General features: G+C 40.0%; 1 protein-coding gene across 4 annotated transcripts in view; it reads right to left on the reverse strand.

Moving 5' to 3' along the window:
- The window catches only part of SYN2 (synapsin II), a 418,695-nt gene that overhangs the window by 12,048 nt on the left and 381,648 nt on the right, over positions 1-24,999 (reverse strand). For all 4 annotated transcript variants that reach the window (XM_048857162.2, XM_048857163.2, XM_048857165.2 and 1 more), the window contains one exon: positions 17,461-17,610. In XM_048857162.2, coding sequence (XP_048713119.1) covers positions 17,461-17,610 — 150 coding nt within the window. The remainder of the gene's footprint in view (positions 1-17,460; positions 17,611-24,999) is intronic.

Below are 24,999 nucleotides of genomic sequence, written 5' to 3' on the forward strand. Positions count from 1 at the left end.
CATGTGTGTGTGTGTGTATACAGTGCTTGATATGGCTCTGAATACCTCAGAGGTGAAGTAATTAAGATGGTAATGAATGCCCTTTGGGGGCACATGCCAATTCCCATGGAATAAAACTCTCATATCATGTCTGATTACTTTTTCTGCACTTACATTTGAAACTGAATACCCAAAAGACAGGGGGATTGTAATGTTACTAAAAAGGTCAAGTCTTGAATTGCCTATTTGTGGAACCTCCCATTTTCAAATAAGATTGATTTGTTTATATATTTATAAAAACCACCAAGCTTTACCCAAGAAAGCCCTCTCTAAGCTAGTGACATTCCAGTTGTGTATGTAATGAGAGGTGCACTAGTTGCATAATGATATATATTAAAAAAGCATGAGCTAGCAATTTTGGCCAGAGTATCCCTTTAGTGGTCAGATAATCCCATTGGTCTGGAATGGGTGGAATGCTGCTTCTGTACCACTTTCTCCCACTCCACAGAAATGTATAGATGCGTTTTGCTTGAAATGTGTTCCCTAGAATTTTAGGGGGCAGAGGTTGAAGATAGGACTGGCTATCCTCCAAAGCACTGTCCCCTGTGACTCCATGGATTAGAATCAGATTGTACTAATGCTTGATCTATATATAAAAGTATCATACTTATATGTATTTGTGACGTTGGGATTGTCTGGCTATTGCCAAAGTGAGTGGGTGCAGAAGGCTGTAATTTGGCAGGGAAATAGCCCTTGGGCAATAGAGCTATTATGCTGTATCCCAGTGAAAATTGGTTTTGATTTGGCTGAGTTAGAAGGATTTGAAAACCAGCACTGGAACATGTATAGTGGGTTTATTTGATGCAATGACAAACTTTTAATAGGTGTCTCTACATTCAAAAAGAAATAGGGCTGCACCACACCTTGGTAGTTTAAGAGTAAATTAAATATAAAGAGGCCTGCCTTATTCAGTGCAAGAGCATCTAGATGCTAAATGAGTTTAGGAACTTTGTAGGAGAGCAGAATCAATGTATCCCTTCTCCTGCAGAGATACCTAAGGGGAGTCACTCCTTAGCACCTGACTTCACTATAATTAAATATGGTGAATGTGGCAGGGCTACTGGTTACTGTACCTATTGCTCTGTGAATGAGTCATGGCTAATGGTTGCTCACTGATTGCTTTACTATATAATGAATGTGGCAGGGCTGCTACTGGTTGCTACTCATTGGTACCATACTGTATATTCACTGCAGATTAAGCAAGGCAGTGTGACTGCATACTGCACTTTACAGTTACATTGCAGAGAGATGTGGTGGGGCACACCTTACTACTCAAAGAAGCCACTTTCATCTTGCCTCCTGAAGCTGCACAAAGCGTTATATAAACAGGGGGAGTGGGTAGCTGAGTATGTTCCACAACCTATTGACTGCATGCCCTTGGGGAAGGTAGCTGGCTCCTACAATCTAGCAGTTTCGCATGTCAGTGTGCAATCCTGCCTGCTGCTCTGCAGGGGAAATGTGGATGGAAGAGACTCTCTAGAACAGCCAGGCAGGGCTGCACCCTTGTGCTGTGGTTTGATTATAGAGGTCTCCACAGAAGAGAACTAGTTCTAGGAAACAGATAAGCAGGGTGACATGTTAGCACAGGCCTTGCTACAGAATCAGATTCTTATTGTAAGAAAACATGGTTATCTGATACCAGTGAGACTGATACACAATGATTTTATACATGTTGCATTTTCATTAATTCCTCCCCCTTCCCGGTGGAGCTGTTTCTCCAGGTTGAGATCGTCAAGATAAATTCAAGAGTTGGAAAAATGTAGATCAGCTATTGTTGTTACTAAACAATCTCTTCCAGTTACCTGTCTACAATTCCTCGGTATTTTCTAGCCAACGTGTGCGGAAAAAATTCGTATGAGAAATGAATGAAATCATTTGGTTCTTATGAAATGTAAACACTTTGAACATAAGAATGGTCACAGTGCTTCAGACCAATAGTCCATCTAGCCCACTATCCTGTCTTCCACCAGTGCCAGATGTTTCAGAGGGAATGAACATAACAGGGCAATTTGTTCAGTCATCCATTTCCTGTTGTCCACTCCTAGCTTCTGGCTTTCAGATTAAGGGACTGCATGCCTGACCATCTTGGCTAATAGCCATTGATGGTCCTATCCTCAATCAACTTAGCTAATTCTTTTTTTAACCGAGTTACATTTTTGGCCTTCACGACATCCCCTAGGAACAAGTTCCACAGGTTGACTGGGCATTGTGTGAAGAAGTACTTCCTTTTGTTCATTTTTAAACATTCTACCTATTCATTTTATTAGGTGATCCCTGGTTCATGTATTATATTAGTCATGAGAAGGGGTAAATAACTCTTCCCCTTTTACTTTCCCTGAACCATTCATGATTTTATAGACTTCTATCATATCATTTGTTTCTAAGCTGAACAGGCCACGTCTTTTTAATCTCTCCTCACGTGGAAGCTGCTCCATAACCAGATAGTTTTTGCTGCCCTTTTCTGTACTTTTTCCAGTTCTAATGTATCTTTTTTTGAGATGTGGTGACCAGAACTGGCTTGCCTTTCCTGAGTGCTCTTTAGGTACCTTGATCATCGAGTGCCCGGACTGATTGATTGGTATACTTCCTGCTTCTAATGTAATTAAAAAAAAATTGCTGTTAGTTTTCTGCGGAGCTGTTACCGAAGAGCACAAGTTGGAAAGGGTTTTATTTCCAAAAATCCAAACCTGATTAGATTTTAGAACAGTGTTCAAGACAAACATGCTCATTTGGACTTGCTTCTGTTAAACATAGCTCCCCTAAAAACAATACAAATAAACTATAAAAAGCAGGATCATGCCTCAGCTGAGAAGCATATTAAATGTTTAGGGAGAATTAATTAATTATGAAGATCTGTCATCCCACTAGAGCTGGATGGTTCCTCTCCATTTTTAGCGAGGAGTCCTGAAGGAAAGTGATGCTTTTTTATAGTTTATTGTGACTCTGGCTTCAGACGGACATATTTGTAGTACAATTTATGAAAAGGGGGCATTAAAAGTATAGTTGCACAGTAGGCCTGTAAGCAAGTCTCTCCAAGTCAAAGAATTCTTCCCCATAGATAGTGAAGGAATGCAGGCTGTGTAATGGGAAAGAGCTCCCTCTTGTGTGTTAAGGTAATACAGAAGCTGAGAATAATACACAGAGCTGAAAAAGAGCTCTGTGTAAGTTTAAAATCTTGTTTCTTTTACCAGCAGAAGTTGGTCCATTAAAATATATTACCTCACCCATTCTTCCTTTCTAATAATACACAGACACACACAACCAAACCTGAGTTTAATTACGTGTGTGTGTGCGTGTGTGTGAGAGAGAGACAAGTGACCGAAGTACAAGGCATCTGAATATGAGACTGTACTAAAGAATGGATAGCCCAAAGACTATCGAGTACAAACATCTATCTTAGGTTTATTGTCCTTTAATGAACAAACCCGTTTGCTGTGTTCGTGAGAGCAACAGCTTAAATAGTTTCAGGACTTTTAAAAAGCAGCGTCTGCTTGAACAGACAGAGCTAAAAGGAGAGAGAAGGCCATCCTGCAAAACTGAACTCAAAGGGATAAGCCACCAATTTATGCTGAGTGAGAACAGAAAGTGAAAATTATTCTTATTACACTTAAAGGAAACTGGGGAAAGCATCTATTGTTAATTATAACATTTTATATTTGCCCATCAATTTCATTTAGCATTTTGTTTCTCCTTATTGAAATAATACTAGATGTAAGACTATCGCCTTATGTCATGCCAAAGCAATTGAAATTATTCTAGTTGACCTACTTCTGTACTGAGGCCTGTCTGCCAGGTTGAGGACAGAGACTTCTCAGGAGTATGACCTTGCCTGTGGGACTGTCTCTGAGGGTGTCCTGCTAGGAATGTTCTGAGAAGGAGTCCTTTCCCCCCTAACCATTTAGCTTTGATCTCCCTGTTTGCAGTGACCACTGGGCCTTGTTTATGATTATGAAATTTACTAGTTATTTTATTTATAGTTCCAAGAACCATTGTGGTGATTAACATACAATAAATTATCCAATAATAAATAATATCAGGCCATGTACCTAGGTTCTTGCTCAGATTCTACTCTGTGTTTATTTGGACAAACTTACATTGATGTAAATGGAAGTTTGCCTGAATAAAATCCTCAAGATTTGCCCAATGCAGCCCATACACCTAAGAATCACCATGTTAAAAAAAAAAAAAGGGCATTTAAAATCTTTTAGTACAAGGCAGTTTTTATGCAACACTGATAGGTTGTTATACACGGTGTCTTTGTGGGCTGTGGACATGAAGCATTTGTCAGTGCTTAGAGTTGCTTACCCTAAAGCTACCTTCTAGCTACCTTCCCAGCTACCTTCGAGACACCACTGACTTCCTGAGGAAACTACAATCCATCAGTGATCTTCCTGATAACACCATCCTGGCCACTATGGATGTAGAAGCCTCTACACCAACATTCCACACAAAGATGGACTACAAGCCGTCAAGAACACTATCCCCGATAATGTCACGGCTAACCTGGTGGCTGAACTTTGTGACTTTGTCCTTACCCATAACTATTTTACATTTGGGGACAATGTATACCTTCAGATCAGCGGCACTGCTATGGGTACCCACATGGCCCCACAGTATGCCAACATTTTTATGGCTGACCTAGTACAACGCTTCCTCAGCTCTCGTCCCCTAATGCCCCTACTCTACTTGCGCTATATTGATGACATCTTCATCATCTGGACCCATGGAAAAGAAGCCCTTGAGGAATTCCACCATGATTTCAACAATTTCCATCCCACCATCAACTTCAGCCTGGTCCAGTCCACACAAGAGATCCACTTCCTGGACACTACAGTGCTAATAAACGATGGTCACATAAACACCACCCTATACCGGAAACCTACTGATCGCTATTCCTACCTACATGCCTCCAGCTTTCACCCTGACCACACCACACGATCCATCGTCTACAGCCAAGATCTGCGATACAACCGCATTTGCTCCAACCCCTCAGACAGAGACAAACACCTACAAGATCTCTATCAAGCATTCTTACAACTACAATACCCACCTGCGGAAGTGAAGAAACAGATTGATAGAGCCAGAAGAGTTCCCAGAAGTCACCTACTACAGGACAGGCCTAACAAAGAAAATAACAGAACGCCACTAGCCGTCACCTTCAGCCCCCAACTAAAACCCCTCCAACGCATTATTAAGGATCTACAACCTATCCTAAAGGATGACCCAACACTCTCACAAATCCTGGGAGACAGGCCAGGCCTTGCCTACAGACAGCCCCCCAACCTGAAGCAAATACTCACCAGCAACCACATACCATACAACAGAACCACTAACCCAGGAACCTATCCTTGCAACAAAGCCCGTTGCCAACTGTGCCCACATATCTATTCAGGGGACACCATCACAGGGCCTAATAACATCAGCCACACTATCAGAGGCTCGTTCACCTGCACATCCACCAATGTGATATATGCCATCATGTGCCAGCAATGCCCCTCTGCCATGTACATTGGTCAAACTGGACAGACTCTATGTAAAAGAATAAATGGACACAAATCAGATGTCAAGAATTATAATATTCATAAACCAGCCAGAGAACACTTCAATCTCTCTGGTCACGCGATTACAGACATGAAAGTTGCAATTCTTCAACAAAAAAACTTCAAATCCAGACTCCAGCGAGAAAACTGCTGAATTGGAATTCATTTGCAAATTGGATACAATTAACTTAGGCTTGAATAGAGACTGGGAATGGCTAAGTCATTATGCAAGTTTCAGAGTAACAGCCGTGTTAGTCTGTATTCGCAAAAAGAAAAGGAGTACTTGTGGCACCTTAGAGACTAACCAATTTATTTGAGCATGAGCTTTCGTGAGCTGTAGCTCACGAAAGCTTACAGCTCACGAAAGCTCATGCTCAAATAAATTGGTTAGTCTCTAAGGTGCCACAAGTACTCCTTTTCATTATGCAAGGAAACCTATTTCCCCTTGTTTTTTCCTAACCCCCCCCCCAGACGTTCTTGTTAAACCCTGGATTTGTGCTGGAAATGGCCCACCTTGATTATCATACACATTGTAAGGAGAGTGGTCACTTTAGATAAGCTATTACCAGCAGGAGAGTGGGTTTGTGTGTGTGTGTGAGTGGGGGGGGGGGGAGGTGAGAAAACCTGGATTTGGGCTGGAAATGGCCCAACTTGATTATCATTCACATTGTAAGGAGAGTGATCACTTTAGATAAGCTATTGCCAGCAGAAGAGTGGGGTGGGGGGAGGTATTTTTTCATGCTTTGTGTGTATAAAAGATCTTCTACACTTTCCACAGTATGCATCTGATGAAGTGAGCTGTAGCTCACGAAAGCTTATGCTCAAATAAATTGGTTAGTCTCTAAGGTGCCACAAGTACTCCTTTTCTTTTTGCGAATACAGACTAACACGGCTGTTACTCTGAAACCTAAAATAACTGACACACTCTCAGCTAGCCACAAGAAATGTTTATATAGATATTGTTAATAAATATTCAGCAAGCTGCATCTTCATTAGTTTCTGTTTGTCAGTGACTATAAATAAATAAGCAGAAGAGTTGGGCAATACTTTCCACTGACACTTAACAATTACTCTGTCTGCTGGTGTACAACCCAATGGACATTTCAAAACAGATAATGATATAATTCTGTCATGGTGGTCATGGAACCAGTTTATTTAAATTAGATAGTGAAAGATCACCTCTGTCTCCGAACAGTGGAGTTTGCCATACGGAGTCTGTGGCCGTGCATTAACTGTTCATTTGTTTTGATTTGCTGCTGTGGATTAGCAGTTTGTTCATTCACTTTTGTCTAGTTCAAAGTGCGCTAACAAACTGTTAATACACAGCAGCAGGTCCATGTAGTTGCTGTAACTGTAGCATGAAATTGTCTGTTTTTTACTGTGACTGTGCCATAAATTATGCAGAATTTTACCATGACAAAATTGTATCCATAAAAATAGAGTAATATTTGAACTACCATCAATATGCCTCTGTGCTAATTCAGTTCTACAAGACCATATCCACTGTTTTTAAATGTAACAAAGCCCAAGATATTGGGTTTTTATATTTGCACATACACTTATTATTTTCAATATTTTAAATAGAGTAGCTAAATGTCAAGCCAAGTTAAAATGCTTGGGATAAATCATACGCTACATTTTATCAATGGAATATAGTTTTTAACATTTGGACTGAGCCACATCAAGTACCTTTTTTTAAATAAGCTCCACTGGGATATTTGTGTAATTCTGTAGCCATCCTTGGTGGTCTAAGTGAGAGTTCAGGTGCAAGGTTGCCTCACAGACAGCAATGATGAAGGAAACAGATTGAATGTTCTGGAAAACTTAGTTTTAATTTGCCATATTAGCGCCTCGGAAGTGTTTCTGAGGATACAGAAGACTGATTTCATAGACCTGACTGAGAATCCGATTCCTGCACAGCAAGGGTTAAACAAACACAAACCCTCTGCTATCAGTAAATGAAGCCATTTTGCTGGTGATTCCGCTGTTGTTTCTTACAGCAATGAGGAAGGAAAGATTTAAGCAGTGAATGGAAGTAGACTGCTCCTATTCCCCCAGTTTGAGTCTAGCTGCCCTGGTGGACAAAGAAATAGCTAGCTAAAATAAGCAATCTTTCATAGTTGAGAATATACCCACAGTAGCTTTGTGTCCAGAAATGTTCAGATTTATTATCTAGGATGTGACTTCAACATATTTCCTGTTAGAAAAGATTATGAATTATTATATATTATATTATAACCTGTTCAGAGGTCTAAACACCTCTTTATCAAAAAAAAATGATGAAGAATGGCTGATTATCAAGTGGGACTGATTGGCTTTTTGTCACAAGTGCCTTGCAGAGGTAGAGCACCTGTTGGACTTCTAGGCTTAATGTCCAACAGCCTCAATGTCTCAGATATGCAGCTACAAAATCAGTACTGTTTCTTAGCCTATAGTTCAGAACAGAGGGATGTGAAATATTTGCAATGAAGTGCAAAACTACTCTTATCTGAATGGTTATCACATTTCTCTATGAACTTGAAATGGGACAATTTCTTTGACTCTTTTTCCCTAAGGTAGACAATTTTTTTTAATTAGTAAAAATGGACATTCCCTAGTAAAGAAGGTGGCCCACACAGGAAAAACATGTGGAAACTTGTTTTCATAAGGTCTTGATCTAGTAAAGAACTTAAGAATGCTATCAAGCTTTATTGCCTTCCTCTTGTAGAAGTGGATGGATCTCTGCAATCACAGCCAAATAGGTATTCTGAACTATAAAACTGAAAATAGCAGGCTGCTACTAGCTAAATATATTTTATATTAATGTGTGGTTCTACTGACCAATGACTTACTAAAAAAGTACAGTCTGCGGTTTCGCATTTAGGTCCTGATTCTGCACTGTGCTTCACGTAGGCAGAGACTTGACTTCACTGAGGCTCTGTGCAGGTGCAGTGACTCATAGACATTAAGGTCAGAAGGGACCATTATGATCATCTAGACTGACCTCCTGCACCATGCAGGCCACAGAATCTCACCCACCCACTCCTGCGAAAAACCTCTCACCTATGTCTGAGCGGAGTCCACCCCTGCAGAGCAAAATGTGTTTCTTCCATATCAGGTTTGCTTAGCTGGCAAGCACAAAGATGTCGCCCTCCTTAATAGTGCAAACTTGGGCTGGGATCTGAAAAGGAGGCTTCTTTTTTTCATGTAGTTCCACAAAGTGAACACAGGTAAAACAGCATTACTGAAACCTGACTTAAAGCCAGTTTTCTCCCTTCATCTGAGTGCACGCAGCATAACTAGCCTATACTCAAATCAAAGGGAAATTAAATACTTCAGAAAAGTGAGTATATCTAGAAACCTTTGTATAAGTTGCATTTTAGTTATTTAGTAATAGTGTATGTACATCAGGCACTCAATTTCATGTTTGCTGTAATATCACTTTTGTAATTTACCAATTTGTACTTGCACATTATCCTTTTTCATTAAACAGTAAATAACATCTGATCATCATGAAAAATACAAACTACCACAAGATGTCACTATAACTTAAATAACTAAAAGGTGCTGTAGTACAGCAGAGGGATGACTATTTATCTGTAGCAGAGTTCTAGTCTTTAAAAATAAAAAGAAAGGCTTCCATCATTTATAAACGTTTTTTGGGGGCACAGCTTTAAATGATTGATGCAACATTCATTTTCCTCCCCCCCACTGTTTCTTACTGAGCTTCTGGAAAAAAGTCTAGATTGTTTGCTGACCGACAAACCTGGAAAGCATATGCTCCCTGCTCCTACTTCATTTGCGTTTGGGGCAGGAGTATGTCAAGCAAATTTTAATGGAAAGAGAACTTTACTCACTGTAGGCTACATCTTCAAAAGAACGCAGGCCCGGATACAGATTCTCCACTGATTTGCGCTTTGTGTAGGTATTTACTCCCACTTGTATATACTGAGTGGTAGCTCACAAAGTGCACGCAAACTTTCATGTTTAAGAAATTCAACAGAAAAGAGACATATGACATTTACTAATGTAGCCCACAGAAAATATATTGAGCATATCTAAACTACAGCCTAAGGTTTTTGACAAGTTCCGTTGAGTCATATTATGATGTAACCTGATGAAAGACTTCAAAAATGTAAATAGTTACAGACGCAAACAGTAGAACCATTTTCTACTGAAGCACACTGGAACAGCTTGAACCAAATCCTGAACTATGGCTGAGGAGCCCATAATGCAGCTAAGGTGGCCTTTGCTTCCTTGATCATGGGTGAACTATGCCAGACTAGTACTCTGGCATAATTTAGAGCAGCCTGAAGGCTGAACTGAGTTGTGCTAGTGGCCAACAATCACAACATCCCATCAGGTAGGTATCAGAGGGATATTGAGAAGCCTACTTACAGTGGCTCTGTGTCACCAGAAGATGCACATAAATCTGGAGTGATCTTCCCACTTGTGCTTGCACCAGCTTTAGGCTGCCGGCTGTTCAATGCAAAGCAGCTGCACTGTACCTCAGAATTCTGCCCTTAATCTTAAATGTTATATTGAGAATCAGAAATACAGCACAGGGTTTCTTTATAGATGGGACATAATTATTTTAGAGAAGTAAACAATGATTTTAAGAGGTTTCCAAACTTCTTAATGCCAGACTCCCCATCACAGTAGGTTGTTAAAAACAGATTGGACAAACACCTGTCAGGGATGGTCTAGGTTTCCTTTGTCCTGCCTCTGTGATTATTGTTATTGCTGTTTACTACTATGGATATAATTACTCTAGACAGTTTTGCTCCAGTTTAGCAAGACTTCTACAGTTTAAGTACCAGTATCGGGATCATCTCTTACTCCTGTTTAACCTAGCCTTTAATTTGTATACTGATTTGGTGGGCTTTCCTTCCACTGATGAGGCAGAAAAATAAGTTCTTAATGCCTAAAGGCTAAACTCAGAGGGTGGAGAAAAAAGTAATGGTCTCCCTTGGCTGTGGAGATACGTTGTGTCTACAGTCTGGATGCTGCAGTAGGTCTAATGGTTGAAGGTTTTTTGTAGAAGATCTGCCAACTTTGGCCTTATTCCTCCCCAAGTCAGCCATTGCCATTACTCAAACTGTGTGTGGGGAGGGACTAAGCGGAAAATGCTGTGGAGGTGGGGGTCCATGTCGCATGGACCTTTGTGTGGGCTCCCCACATCTTGTCTCCCCTGTTCAGCACAAATGTACTCAATTCTAGGTTTCCTTGTGCCTCCACAGATGGGTGCAGGATTTCCCCCCTATAAAATGAGATGTTCTTTATCAAGCCAAATTAAACTGTTGTAGTGTCAGACTGACATTCACATTCAAATAGATTAAAGCAAATTACCACCATCCTACTAAACATAAGCATATTACAATTTAAAAAAATCATGACTGATAGAGGAAATCATGGTTCTGTATTTCTACTGGAAACAGAACAGTACAGGAGTTTACTGTGTGGACTTGAGTAATGTACTTTTGCCATTTCTTCATCGACCCAATGCTAATTTGAGCATTGCCTTTTTCCAAACTTGTTCCACGACGGGTGGTCAAGTTCAGTTCAGTTCAGTTATATCTCTCTAATAGTTATTGGAATGAAGAAGCTAGAGGAAATACTGAGCCCAGCTTCCTGGCACTCTTGAGCCAATCATATGTCATGTGAAGAATGAGGGATGGATAGTGAGGAGGTCATGAGACTGATAGTGAAAATGAAAAGAAATTAAAAGAAGCAGGAGTTCTGTAAACCTGAGGGGGAGGTCTTGACTCAATTTCTATATCAATGTGCTGTACTTATTTTCAATACAGACAGGCTTATTTTGTGAGAAACATTTTAAAAAAATATTCTGAAAGGTTTGTTAAAGATTAAAACTTTTCTGGGCCCTACTATCCCTATTTCAAAGCAGTTAGATAAATGGCTGTTTCACTAGTGGGCTGTTGATCATACACTTAATTACTGTTGTTTCATGGCCTTTACTTTTAAAGGCCCAGTCAGGTCAGTATTAAAGATGGTCCGGCCAGCTTCACTTATAGTGTGTTGGACTTTGTCAGCTTGTCTAAAATATTATGTTCTGAACTAATTTAACATAGTGTGTATGCTTTTTTCCCATTTCTTTAATGGCTGCGTATCATACAACAACAGTTCTGCCCTTTTGTCGATGTTGTAACATGGTCTCAATAGAGTTGTATTGAGATTGTCTTGACATCTTCCCAGTAGAATCTTCATAGACTTGAACTCCCAGAAATGTACTCTCAGAATTTGCCATTGTAATGTGGCACTTGTGCATCTGCACTGAAATAATTTTATCATAACTCATTATCATACAATAGTTTGAGGGTTTGCATTAACACTACTTTTTTTACCATTTATCTTGGATTCAGAACCTGATCTACACAGATTTAAACTGATAAAGCTTTCATAAAAAAGGAATCCTAAAAAAGTGGAAACATGGACAAATTGCTGAGGATGAATACAAAAGAATATCACAAGCATGTAGGAACAAAATCAGAAAGGCTAAGGCACAAAATGAGTTACACGTAGCAAGAGACATAAAAGGTAATAAGAAGAGGAAACAAAGTGTAGGCCCTCTATTTATCAGGGAAGGAGAGTTAGTAACTGATGATATCAAGAAAACTGAGGTGATTCAATGCTTTTATTAACATTTTGCTTCAGTCTTCATTAAAAAGGTAATTTATGACTACATACACAACACAATTAATATTAACAAGAGGGAACGAATGCAAACCAAAATAGGGTAAGAACAGGTTAAAGAATATTTAGATAACTTAGATATATTCAATATGGCAGAGCCTGATGAAATTCATCCTAGGGTACTTAAGGAACTAGCTGAAGCAATCTCAGAACCATCAGTAGTTATCTTGGAGAACTGTTCAAATAATCATGTGCAAAGTCTAGTTCTGCCAGTCTAGGTATTTGAGTACAGATCCTTTCTGCCAGCAGATGGGGAGAGACAAGAATGAACTTTTCAGTCATGACATCCGTATGCATCTGCTGTCTCAAAATTCTTAGCTGCTGTTGTCTCCAGCAGATGGAACAATTCCCTGACTGGCTAGCTCATACAAATCTAGAAAAACCCCAAGATTTCTCAAGTGTTCAGCTGAGACTATTCAAAGAGCAGGAGGAAATTGGAAGACCGCTATTATCAGTAGTGTCGGTTAGAGTTTTTTTTCTTGCAGAAACTTTAAGTGAGAATGAAATTTTTCTTTGCCTTCATTGAAGTTTTCAGTGGAAAATTTGACTTTGCATTTAAAAACCATAAACAGAATTTTTTAAAAAGATGTTTGTGCCTCCTCTCCAATTTATATTTTTGAAAATTTCAAGGAAAACAGAGCCTTTTAAAAAAAATAATAAAATTATTAGTTGACAACAACTTTCCGTTGGAATAAAGTTTGGATAGAAACTTTTTCACCAGCCATAGGTTTCAGGATAATTCTGAGCACAAACTATTATAGCGAGGCCTTTCATAAGTCTTAGGGTTCTCACATCTGTGCATAGTGGAAGCTTTCCTCGGGGGAGAGGGGTTGTCACCAACATAGTTGACAGGAACAAAAATGGCAAATTCCACATCCTGCAACAAAGATCCTCGTGCATGCATCTAATTAATTATATTAATTATTGTAGCAAGAGCTTTAAGTACCAGATTTCTATAAAAGGAGACCTGTGGGGTATGCTCATTTTGGACCTACTTTTGAGTGTGAAATTGTGTGTACGTATAGGAACATACCCAATTTGAGTACAAAAGCAGCCAATTTGCTTACATGGCAGTAGTAATCACTTACAGAAACATTCCCACACCTTGGGCCTCTCTGAAATCTAGGCACAAATGCCCAGTCGGTATACCAGATTTTCAGTCAGTGAGAGCATTTAATGCTCCATTTTTGAGCGGAGTGGGGAGGAAAGCTATCTGTTAATCTGACAAACACTTTTTAAATTTATTCTGTCAATGTAACATCTCTCTTTCGTGCTTTGGGCAATGCTTCTCAATTAGCCTGTTGTATTTTAATATATGGTTAGTTTGCCGATCCTGAAAGAAACCATGTTTGGTACTAAAGCAGTGGTTCTCAAACTTTTGTACTGGTGACCCTTTCAAATAGCAAGTCTCTGAGTGTGACCCCCCCCCTCATAAATTAAAAACACTTTAACACCATTATAAATGCTGGATGCAAAGCGGGGTTTGGGGTGGAGGCTGACAGCTTGCGACCCCCATGTAATAACCTCATGACCCCCTGAGGGGTCCTGACCCCCAGTTTGAGAACCCCTGTACTAAGGTGATTTTTTTTCCTCCATGACATTTTTTTTTAGGTGCCCTTTACAATTGGGCTTGAGTCATAGTAGTTGGAAATTCATTGTATGTGGTTGAAACAATTTTGTGCTCAGTTTCTAGTGGCTATAATATAAATAGATGCTACACCACTTCTTTATGTGGGATGGTGGTGGGTTGTTTTTTTAAACAAAGTATGATGATATATTTGAAGAGCAAATTAGTCACTCTCCCTCAAGAACTGGTCTACTTGAGATGTACCACAAAGCTGTTTACCTGATGTGGGGCCTATTCAGAATTAAAAATAGACTTTTCAGCTAGGGTTGATAACTCCTAACCTACAATCTGGGTCCATTTTATTACTTAAACAATCACCATTGGTCCTATCAGTATAGTTAGACAATCTCTTTCTCAACTGTTCATTTGGGCCTGATACTGAGAAATGCTAAGTACCTAAACCACCCACTGACCTCAACAGAATTTGCGGCTGCTTAACCCCTACCAGGATCAATCCCATTGACTATCACCTATAAGCTCATAAGGAACATTTGGCATTTATGTAGCACTTTGCATCTTCAAAGCATAGCACAAATATGAATTAAACCTCGCCACACTCCCAAGAGTTAAGTAAGTAACATCCTCATTTTAATAGTGACAAGGGGATGCAGAAGACTAGATCAACAAAGGGATTTAGGTGTCTAACTGTCACTTCAGGTGCCTAAGTCCAAAATTTGGATCCTTAAATCCCCTGCTCAACCGCCACCTAATCCTGCAGGTGCCTAAATATCTGTTTCTGGGCATGAACACAGCTGCCTAAACTCTGACATCTGAGCACCAAGCTCACACGAAACCCCCAGTCAAACTGAGAATTGTCCCGGCTGCCTTTCTTGCCTGCAGGACCGAATCCAGTAGGCATGCTTGGTGTACACCTGGATTGGGCCTCATACAAAATGCTGCTGCTGCCTTAAAATCTTTAGCCCCGTGGTTAAAGCACTGACCCAGGATGTGGCAGACCCAGGTTCAAATCCCACCTCTGCATGATGTGGAGCAGGGATTTGAATCCAGGACTGCCATCTCCTGGCAGAAGAAGGCACCTTCCATGAGGTGCCTAATTTCCTCTGTTGGGCAGGTTTTAGGCTACACCCCTCTCCTTGGTATTGGCTAGTTTACATAGCTCCCTGCTCAGTGTGCTAGCTTTTGTGAATCCTATTCTTAGCATCTAACTCTCTCCATGCATTCATTATATGGGGAAACCTAGACACCTAACTCAGGGCCATGGATTCCATTAGGTGGCTGGGTGTCTAAAGTGAGGTGATGCAATGCAGAATCTAACTCCCTTTTGTGGATCTAGCCCACAGAAGATAGGAGACTTAACCAAGGTCACAAAACAGATCTGTAGCACAGCCAGGATCAGAACTCAGAAACTCCTGTCCTCAAAGGATTAGACAATGTATGACAAATTGTATGCATTTCCATCCTTCTTATAACACTGTAAATTAACAACTCAGTCCAGACATCTGCTCACTGAAACAGTAAATACACTTCAGGTGCATTCCAGTTTTGAAATCACCGGTTATTCTCCTGGTTTGCATCATATTAAATTGATCACATGATCATGTCATTTACTTTGCACACATTGTAGTAGGTAGATGTCAATAATATCTCCTGCAATAACACAAGTTTTTATCAAGCACTCTTGCGTCCATCTTCAAATAAAGCCAAATGCTGTCTAAGGGCAGTGCCTCATAGGTTTATTATCTCCATGATATTTTTACATGAATATGACCTATTACAACATAATAAGGACCCCATTTTCTCTAATGACAACTCAGCTGAATAATACCAAATCCAGAGCTATCAGGATACTTAAATAGCTACAACCCTCCATGTAGAACTACATCACCAGAATACTTTTGATCCACACTGGTTAACTGTTGTTTCCAGAATGCCTTCTAAAATGTCTTGCTGGATGCCTTTGATGATACTTATTTGAATCCTTGTGGCTGTATCTGTATGTAACTTCTCTAGCCAAATCCTTTACTGCAAGTGAAATCTTGTCCTTAAACTTACATATTAGGGCTGTTGATTAATCACAGTTAACTCACACCATTAAAAAAATGAATCACGATTAATCCCAGCTTTATTCACGCTGTCAGTAATAGAATACCAATTTAAATGTATTAAATATTTTTGGGTGTTTTTCTACATTTTCAAATATATTGATTTCAGTTACAACTTAGAATAAAAAGTGTACAGTGCTCACTTTATCCTATTATTTTTCATTACAAATGTTTGCACTGTAAAATGATAAAATAAATACCATTTTCCAATTCACCTCATACAAGAACTGTAGTGCATTATTATTGTGAAAGTGCAACTTACAAATGTACAATTTTTTTTACATAACTACACTGAAAAACAAAACAATTTAAAACTTCAGAGCCTACAAGTCCACTCAGTCTGACTTCTTGTTCAGCCAATTGCTAAGACAAACAAGTTTATTTACATTTAAGGGAGCTCATGCTGCCTGCTTCTTATTTACAATGTCACCTGAGAGTGAGAACAGGCGTTCGCAAGGCACTTTTGTAGCCAGCGTTGCAAGGTATTTATGTGCCAGATATGCTAAATGTTTGTATGCCCCTTCATGCTTTGGCCACCATTCCAGATGATATGCTTCCATGCTGATGATGCTGGTTAAAAAAATAATGCATTAATTAAATTTGTGACTGAACTCCTTGGGGGAGAATTGTATGTCTCTTTCTCTGTTCTACCTGCATTCTGCCATATATTTCATGTTATAGCAGTCTTGGATGATGACCCAGCTTATGTTGTTCATTTTAAGAACACTTTCAATGAAGATTTGCAAAACGCAAAGAAGTAACCAATGTGAAATTTCTAAAGATGGATACAGCACTTGACCCAAGGTTTAAGAATCTGAAGTGCCTTCCAAAATCTGAGAGGGATGAGGTGTGGAGCATGTTTTCAGCAGTCTTAAAAGAGCAACACTCTGATGCAGAAACTACAGAACTTGAATCACCCAAAAAGAAAATCAATCGTATGCTGGTGGCATCTGACTCAGATGAAAGTGAACATGCATTGATCCATTCTTCTTTGGATCGTTATCGAGCAGAACCCGTCATCAGCATGGACATGTCTTCTGGAATGGTGGCTGAAGCTTGAAGGGACATATGAATCTTTAGCGCATCTGGCACATAAATATATTGCGAAGCCAGCTACAACAGTGCCATGTGAACCCCTTTTCTGACTTTCAGGTGAAATGGTAAACAAGAAGCGGGCAGCATTATCTCCCATAAGTTCAACTTTCATGATAAAGAGATTGCACTACAATACTTGTAATGGGGGAATTGAAAAATAATGTTTCTTTTGTTTCTTACAGTGCAAATATTTGTAATCAAAAATAAATATAAAGTGAAAACTGTACACTTTGTATTCTGTGTTGTAACTGAAATAAATATATTTGAAAATGTAGAAAACATCCAAAAATATTTAAATAAATGGTATTCTATTATTGTTTAATAGCATGATTAATCGCAATTAATGTTTTAAATCGCAATTACATATACTATCGTATTGTGTATTTAGAAAATAGAAGTTTCTTACCTGAGGCTGTTGAGTGGCAGTGGGTCTCTGAGGAGATGGTACAGGTGTTTTGGACAACATTTGGTTCATTTTGCTTACAACAAGATCAGTTATAAGTTGCCTATCTTCAACCTGATGTTCACCAATCAAAGGCATTGCACAGTCCATAACCTATAATATACAACATTTGATTAGCTAGGGAATGTAGCATTGCAGCAAACCCACTCCACGTGTTTATCTGTAAATGTCAGGTCATCCACGGAGTTTGTTCTGCAAAAAGGAGAAAAATAGGTAGAAATGGTCTAATTTTTGTGAGAGGAAAGGGAATTGAGCTTAAGTATCATCGTCCCCTTCCTGGAGATTGGAAGCCACTCCGTTCGATCTGAGTTTGAGTTTCTGTGCTGTATTTGGGCTGTTTCTGAGCCCATTCATAGCTGGGGAATGCCACTCTCCATGGCATCATCCCTTTCCAATCCTAAGGCAATATACCCATGTGACTGCATGTTGACATTTCTTGGGGATGCCATGTGTGGGCACTCCATGGGAACATGGTTCCTGAGGGAACTACACCACTGCACATACTAAGGATTATAAAGAGGCACAAGGCTTCCCTAAGGAGGGCTTGAAACCTGAGATATTTCCCTGTGTATTCTGGGTTATTAAATGTTTTAAAGGGCTCTTTCCCCTGCATGGTTTGTCTGGCTCAAACCCTATCCCCTTAATGGAATATGTCTAGGGAAATGCTGAGTTGAAACTTGAATTTTCTGGCTTTTCTGTTAGACTTTGATCCCATAGTCCTTATTGGTTAATATAAAATCTGAAACAAGGCAATATGATGCCATTATTATTGATAGGGTTGTTTCTGAAAAGTGCTGTGTATGTCGTGCAGATCTTGTAGGGGTTTGCAGACTAAAGTATTTCCACAACTGCACTTTTTATCCTATAGGTACCTGATGTATTCTTCCTAAGGGGTGAATCCTGCCCTCCACTTTGTATGTGTGGAAGGCTTCCCCACTGTGGAATCATTGCAATTCAACTGCACAAAGGAGGAGGTCGAGATTATGAATCCTATATGGTGTGGAGCCCAACTCCTGCGAGTACTTGACCTGTGGCAGCACACTGGGTGATTAAGCGTGGCACCAGATAAGAGAGTGGGAAAGCCAGACGATCTACACTGTATGAGCTTCTGGTCCTTTGCCATTTTTGGAAGGAGTGGACTAGAGTGTCTGCAGAGACACTCTCAACGCAGCAGCCTCTACTAGCATAAGTGAAGCAGCTCTGCAAGATTCCTCCCCCATACCTCTCCCAGTGCCAAGCTCAGACACTGATGGTGGATGCTCAGGGAAAGATTGGGACCTAAATGAACTTATTATGTTCAATGTAACAATGTTTTGTAAGGTTTTACTATGCTATCCAGCTGCTATTTCATACAATACAGATGCTAATAACAGATTACCTTTTAAACAACGTTTGGAGGCTTGCAAATTTTCAAATTGATTAGAAAAAATTGATTTAAAAAAAACTTGTGAATGAGACTGTCCAAAATATTAAATCTAATCACATTAATATGAAACAAGAGACTGTCACTATGTACAAATACTTTTATTCTCTCCCCCTACCTGCTCCACCCCCAAAATTAGGTAGAGAGTAGCATTGTTTATTTATAATTCAGATGCTACAAATTATTGACTTGGGGTCTTCAGGGCTACAAAGTCTCAAGGAGGCTGCAACCATTAAAAATCTTCCTCAGAGCTCAGAGGCTTGCTAAAACAAACCCAAATTAAACAAAGAAATACAATTTACAGTTCAAGCAGATGTTTTCTAAGAAAAGCATGAATGGTGTTCCACTCTTGGGTACACATCAATGGTATTGCAGAAATAGATGATATTTGCACTCCAGGGGCTCCTATAAGTTTTATATATTTTTCACATTAATACTTTTGAAGAGGTACATACTGTATACTTTTCAAACTTCCTTGTCACATTCCTGTGATGCATAAATGGATAAATTATAACTGGAGAAATGAGGAAAACAGAATACTATATTTGTTTTAACACAGTTTATTCTTGAGGTTCTTTCCCAGCACACAGCGTCTTTGAGGAAAAGCTACATGCAAGAACTGCATGTTATGATTTTTGCCAGAAAGTAACAGACAGTAAACCAAATCAAGTGCTTGATTCTGCTCTCACTTACCCTGGAGTAGATCAGGAGTAACTCCACTAAAGTTGGAGTTTCAATTCTGTGAGAGCAGAGACTAGCCTCACGATACTAGTGTATACACTATTTTTAAACTTAGCACCCGACTCTCTCCTCCTGTATAAAACTGGGTGTAACAGAGTGGAGAATAAGGGCCCTTAATATACACTGGAATGTTTGTTAAAATCTGGGCTTCCATTCAGTATCACATTAATAACCACAGGCATCAACCTTCACTCTCAGCAGGTTATCACTTGAACACTATCATTATTTATAGTTGCATTGGAGTAGCACCTAAATGCACATTTAAAGTTATTTCCTCTGGCTTAGCATCATCTTCTTTGAGGTGGGAGGGGGAAAGGTTACTAGGCATGCACAAAACATTTGAAAATCTTGGTCAGAAATGACTAGTGACTGAATTCCTGGATGCTCAATGTGAGGCACCTTTAAAAGGAGCCTGATTTTCAGTGGGTGGATGTAAGAACATAAGAACGGCCATACTGGGTCAGACCAAAGGTCCATCCAGCCCAGTATCCTGTCTACCGACAGTGGCCAATGCCAGGTGCCCCAGAGGGAGTGAACCTAACAGGTAATGATCAAGTGATCTCTCTCCTGCCATCCATCTCTACCCTCTGACAAACAGAGGCTAGGGACACCATTCCGTACTCATCCTGGCTAATAGCCATTAATGAACTTAACCTCCATGAACTTATCCAGTTCTCTTTTAAACCCTGTTATTGTCCTAGCCTTCACAACCTCCTCAGGCAAGGAGTTCCACAGGTTGACTGTGCGCTGAGTGAAGAAGTTCCTTTTATTTGTTTTAAACCTGCTGCCCATTAATTTCATTTGGTGGCCCCTAGTTCTTATATTATGAGAACAAGTAATAACTTTTCCTTATCCACTTTCTCCACACCACTCATGATTTTATATACCTCTATCATATCCCCCCTTAGTCTCCTCTTTTCCAAGCTGAAAAGTCCTAACTTCTTTAATCTCTCCTCATATGGGACCCGTTCCAAACCCCTAATCATTTTAGTTGCCCTTCTCTGAACCTTTTCTAATGCCAGTATATCTTTTTTGAGATGAGAAGACCAGATCTGTATGCAGTATTCAAGATGTGGGCGTACCATAGATTTATATAAGGGCAATAAGGTATTCTCCTTCTTATTCTCTATCCCTTTTTAAATGATTCCTAACATCCCATTAGCTTTTGTGACTGCCGCTGCGTACTGCGTGGACGTCTTCAGAGAACTATCCATGATGACTCCAAGATCTTTCTCCTGATTAGTTGTAGCTAAATTATCCCCCATCATATTGTATGTATAGTTGGGGTTATTTTTTCCAATGTGCATTACTTTACATTTATCCACATTAAATTTCATTTGCCATTTTGTTGCCCCATCACTTAGTTTTGTGAGATCTTTTTGAAGTTCTTCACAGTCTACTTTGGTCTTAACTATCTTGAGCAGTTTAGTATCATCTGCAAACTTTGCCACCTCAGTGTTTACCCTGTTCTCCAGATCATTTATGAATAAGTTGAATAGGATTGACCCTAGGATTGACCCTTGGGGAACACCACTAGTTACCCCTCTCCATTCTGACCAGTTACCATTTATTCCTACCCTTTGTTCCCTGTCTTTTAACCAGTTCTCAATCCATGAAAGGATCTTCCCCCTTATCCCAGGACAACTTAATTTATGTAAGAGCCTTTGGTGAGGGACCTTGTCAAAGGCTTTCTGGAAATCTAAGTACCGTATGTCCACTGGATCCCCCTTGTCCACATGTTTGTGCAGCACTTTCGAGCAATCAGTCCCCTTTAATGTGCCCCTCAAGTTGGGCACCCCAAATCAGTAGTCACTTGAAAATGATGGCCCCTCTTTTTGAGTTATGTCCTTAAGTTTCCTAATGGTTTTATCAACAATTAATTATAATCATTTTAAAAACTGCCTTAGATATCAACTATATTAATCCTCAGCATTCCCCAACCAGACAGGAAAGTAGTCTCCCCATTTCATGGATAGGGAAAGAGAAAAATGGACAAATCCACCCTTGGTGTAAGTCCATCAACATCAAAAGAGTTGTAGCAGGAATGAATTTGGCCCAGAAAGGAGTAGCAATATGCTTAAAGCCACAAAGCTGGAGACTGGCAGAGTCAAGATTGGAACCCAGAGAGGTTCCTGGTTGTTAATTAGTTAACTTTTACACAGCTGGTATGCATGGGGATTTACAGGACACTTTCTATATAGACATTTCTATTTTGCTTATCAGTACACAAGGGAAAAGTATGGGTCTTGTGCTTAAGGGGGAGAAATGGGAGTCTGGAGATCTTGGTCCTGTTGAGTAAATCAGTTAACTGAGCTGTGCCTCAGATTACCCATATGTAAAATGGAAATAACACTTACCTCATTGGGGTGTTGGGGGAGTAATATTAATTACTCCAATTAATATTAATCTAATTAATATTTCTAAATTACTTTGAGGTGTTCAGATGGAAGATATAATTCAATTAAAGTCCTTCTGACAAAGAGTATATCACTAGACAACACTGTCTCTTAATCTTGTATTTAGCTTATATAGCTTTTCCTTGTAAAAACACAGAAAAATATCTTTCTTTTTCAAAGTGGTTAAAAAGGTGTTTTCCTTTTTTAAAATGAAAGATTCTTACACACATCCTAATATTAGGAAAATGACAGGTTATTAGCAAACTTCTGCCTAAAATAGATTTGTAACTTTATAGAGGGATTTTAGTTTTGGGTTATGATGGTTATGCTGCTGTTAAGATGACATTGAAATGACAGTGGTTAAATCAATTCCTATCTATGGCCTGATCCAAGGTCTTTTGAAGACCATAGAATTCTTTCCACTGGCTTCAATGGGTCTTAGATAGGGGCCCCCTAGAACTTCTACTTTAAAAAACAAACAAAACAACCAACTTTCAAAGTTGGGACAGAAATTCAGCAGGCATCCCAAAAGTTAAACAGAATGAGCTTTAGAGGGAAGCACTCCCAGGAGGGGAGGCAAAAATCTGGTGTGGAAACCCTGCAACAACCAAAAAAACGTAGGCAATAACTTGGAAACTATCTTTAATTCACTCAGTTCTGCCAACCTGTCTTAAAATTTATTTGGCTTTTGTGGTTTTCAGCCAGATGGTTGAATTACCCAAGGAAAAAAATTCCTTAAAGTATTCCTATACTTTTTGTCAGTAAAAAGAAAAACAAAATATTGTTCACCACAATGTTGGAGAGCCTGGACAGTTCTAAAAGTGCTTATTTTTTTAACCTAAGAGACTTTGAAGCTCAAGAGCTATTACCCTGTCATATAAACCCCTGTCTGCAGTTTTTTTGTAGCCATGTTGGTCCCAGAACATGAGACACACATGATGGGTGAGATAATATCTTTCATTGGACCACCTTCTGAAAAAGACAGGCTTTTGAACCACACAGAGCTCTTCTTCAAGTCTGGGAAAGGTAATGAGAGTGTCACAGCTAAATACAAGATTGAACAGAATATTAAGCATAAGTTCACACCATGTCGCAAGAGACCATTCAAAATGAAGTGGGCAATTAACACCTCTGAAGTCACAAGAGAAAGGAGGGATACCAGACTGCAGATTGTTGTAAAGAGAAATGAAACCAGTGTCTCTGTTGAGGCCTGGTCTACACAAGGAAATTAGGTCAGTATAACTACGTTGTTCAAGGCTGTGAAAAAGCGACACCCTGGAATGATGCAATTAAACCAAGGTAAGCCCTGGTGTAGACAGCGCTACACTGATGGAGAATTCTCCTGTTGACATAGGGTATGTCTACACTAGGAAATGAGGTCTATTTTATAGAAGTCAGAGTAACAGCCGTGTCAGTCTGTATTCGCAAAAAGAAAAGGAGTACTTGTGGCACCTTAGAGACTAACCAATTTATTTGAGCATGAGCTTTCGTGAGCTACAGCTCACTTCATCGGATGCATACCGTGGAAACTGCAGCAGACTTTATATACACACAGAGATCATGAAACAATACCTCCTCCCACCCCACTGTCCTGCTGGTAATAGCTTATCTAAAGTGATCATCAAGTTGGGCCATTTCCAGCACAAATCCAGGTTTTCTCACCCCCCCCCCCCACAAACTCACTCTCCTGCTGGTTATAGCCCATCCAAAGTGGCAACTCTCTACACAATGTGCATGATAATCAAGGTGGGCCATTTCCTGCACAAATCCAGGTTCTCTCACCCCCCTCCAAAAACCACACACACAAACTCACTCTCCTGCTGGTAATAGCTCATCCAAAGTGACCACTCTCCCTACAATGTGCATGGTAATCAGGGTGGGCCATGTCCAGCACAAATCCAGGCTTTCTCACCCCCCCCTTCCCCCCCCGGCGACACACACACACACACAAACACAAACAGCAGGAGAGTGAGTTTGTGTGTGTGTGTGTGTCCCAGGGAAAAAAAAAAGGGGGGGGGGGTGAGAAAGCCTGGATTTGTGCTGGACATGGCCCACCTTGATTACCATGCACATTGTGTAGAGAGTTGCCACTTTGGATGGGCTATTACCAGCAGGAGAGTGAGTTTGTGTGTGGGGAGGTGGAGGGTGAGAAAACCTGGATTTTTGCTGGAAATGGCCCAACTTGATGATCACTTTAGATAAGCTATTACCAGCAGGACAGTGGGGTGGGAGGAGGTATTGTTTCATGATCTCTGTGTGTATATAAAGTCTGCTGCAGTTTCCACGGTATGCATCCGATGAAGTGAGCTGTAGCTCACGAAAGCTCATGCTCAAATAAATTGGTTAGTCTCTAAGGTGCCACAAGTACTCCTTTTCTTTTTATAGAAGTCGATTTTTATAAATCGATTTTATACAGTCGATTGCGTATGTCCACACTAAGCGCATTAAGTCGGCGGAGTGCATCCTCACTACTGTGGCTAGCATCAACTTACGGAGCGGTGCAATGTTGGTAGCTATCCCACAGTTCCCGCAGTCTCCGCCCCCTATTGGAATTCTGGGTTAAGCTCCCAATGCCTGATAGGGAAAAAACATTGTCGCGTGTGGTTTTGGATACATAGAATCATAGAATATCAGGGTTGGAAGGGACCTCAGGAGGTCATCTAGTCCAACCCCCTGCTCAAAAGCAGGACCCATCCCCAATTAAATCATCCCAGCCAGGGCTTTGTCAAGCCTGACCTTAAAAACTTCTAAGGAAGGAGATTCCACCACCTCCCTAGGCAACGCATTCCAGTGTTTCACCACCCTCCCAGTGAAAAAGTTTTTCCTAATATCCAACCTAAACCTATCCCACTGCAACTTGAGACCATTACTCCTTGTCCTGTCCTCTTCCACCACTGAGAATAGTCTAGAACCATCCTCTCT

This window comes from Caretta caretta, chromosome 7 (genome assembly GCF_965140235.1).
Source record: "Caretta caretta isolate rCarCar2 chromosome 7, rCarCar1.hap1, whole genome shotgun sequence".
Taxonomy (NCBI): domain Eukaryota; kingdom Metazoa; phylum Chordata; order Testudines; family Cheloniidae; genus Caretta; species Caretta caretta.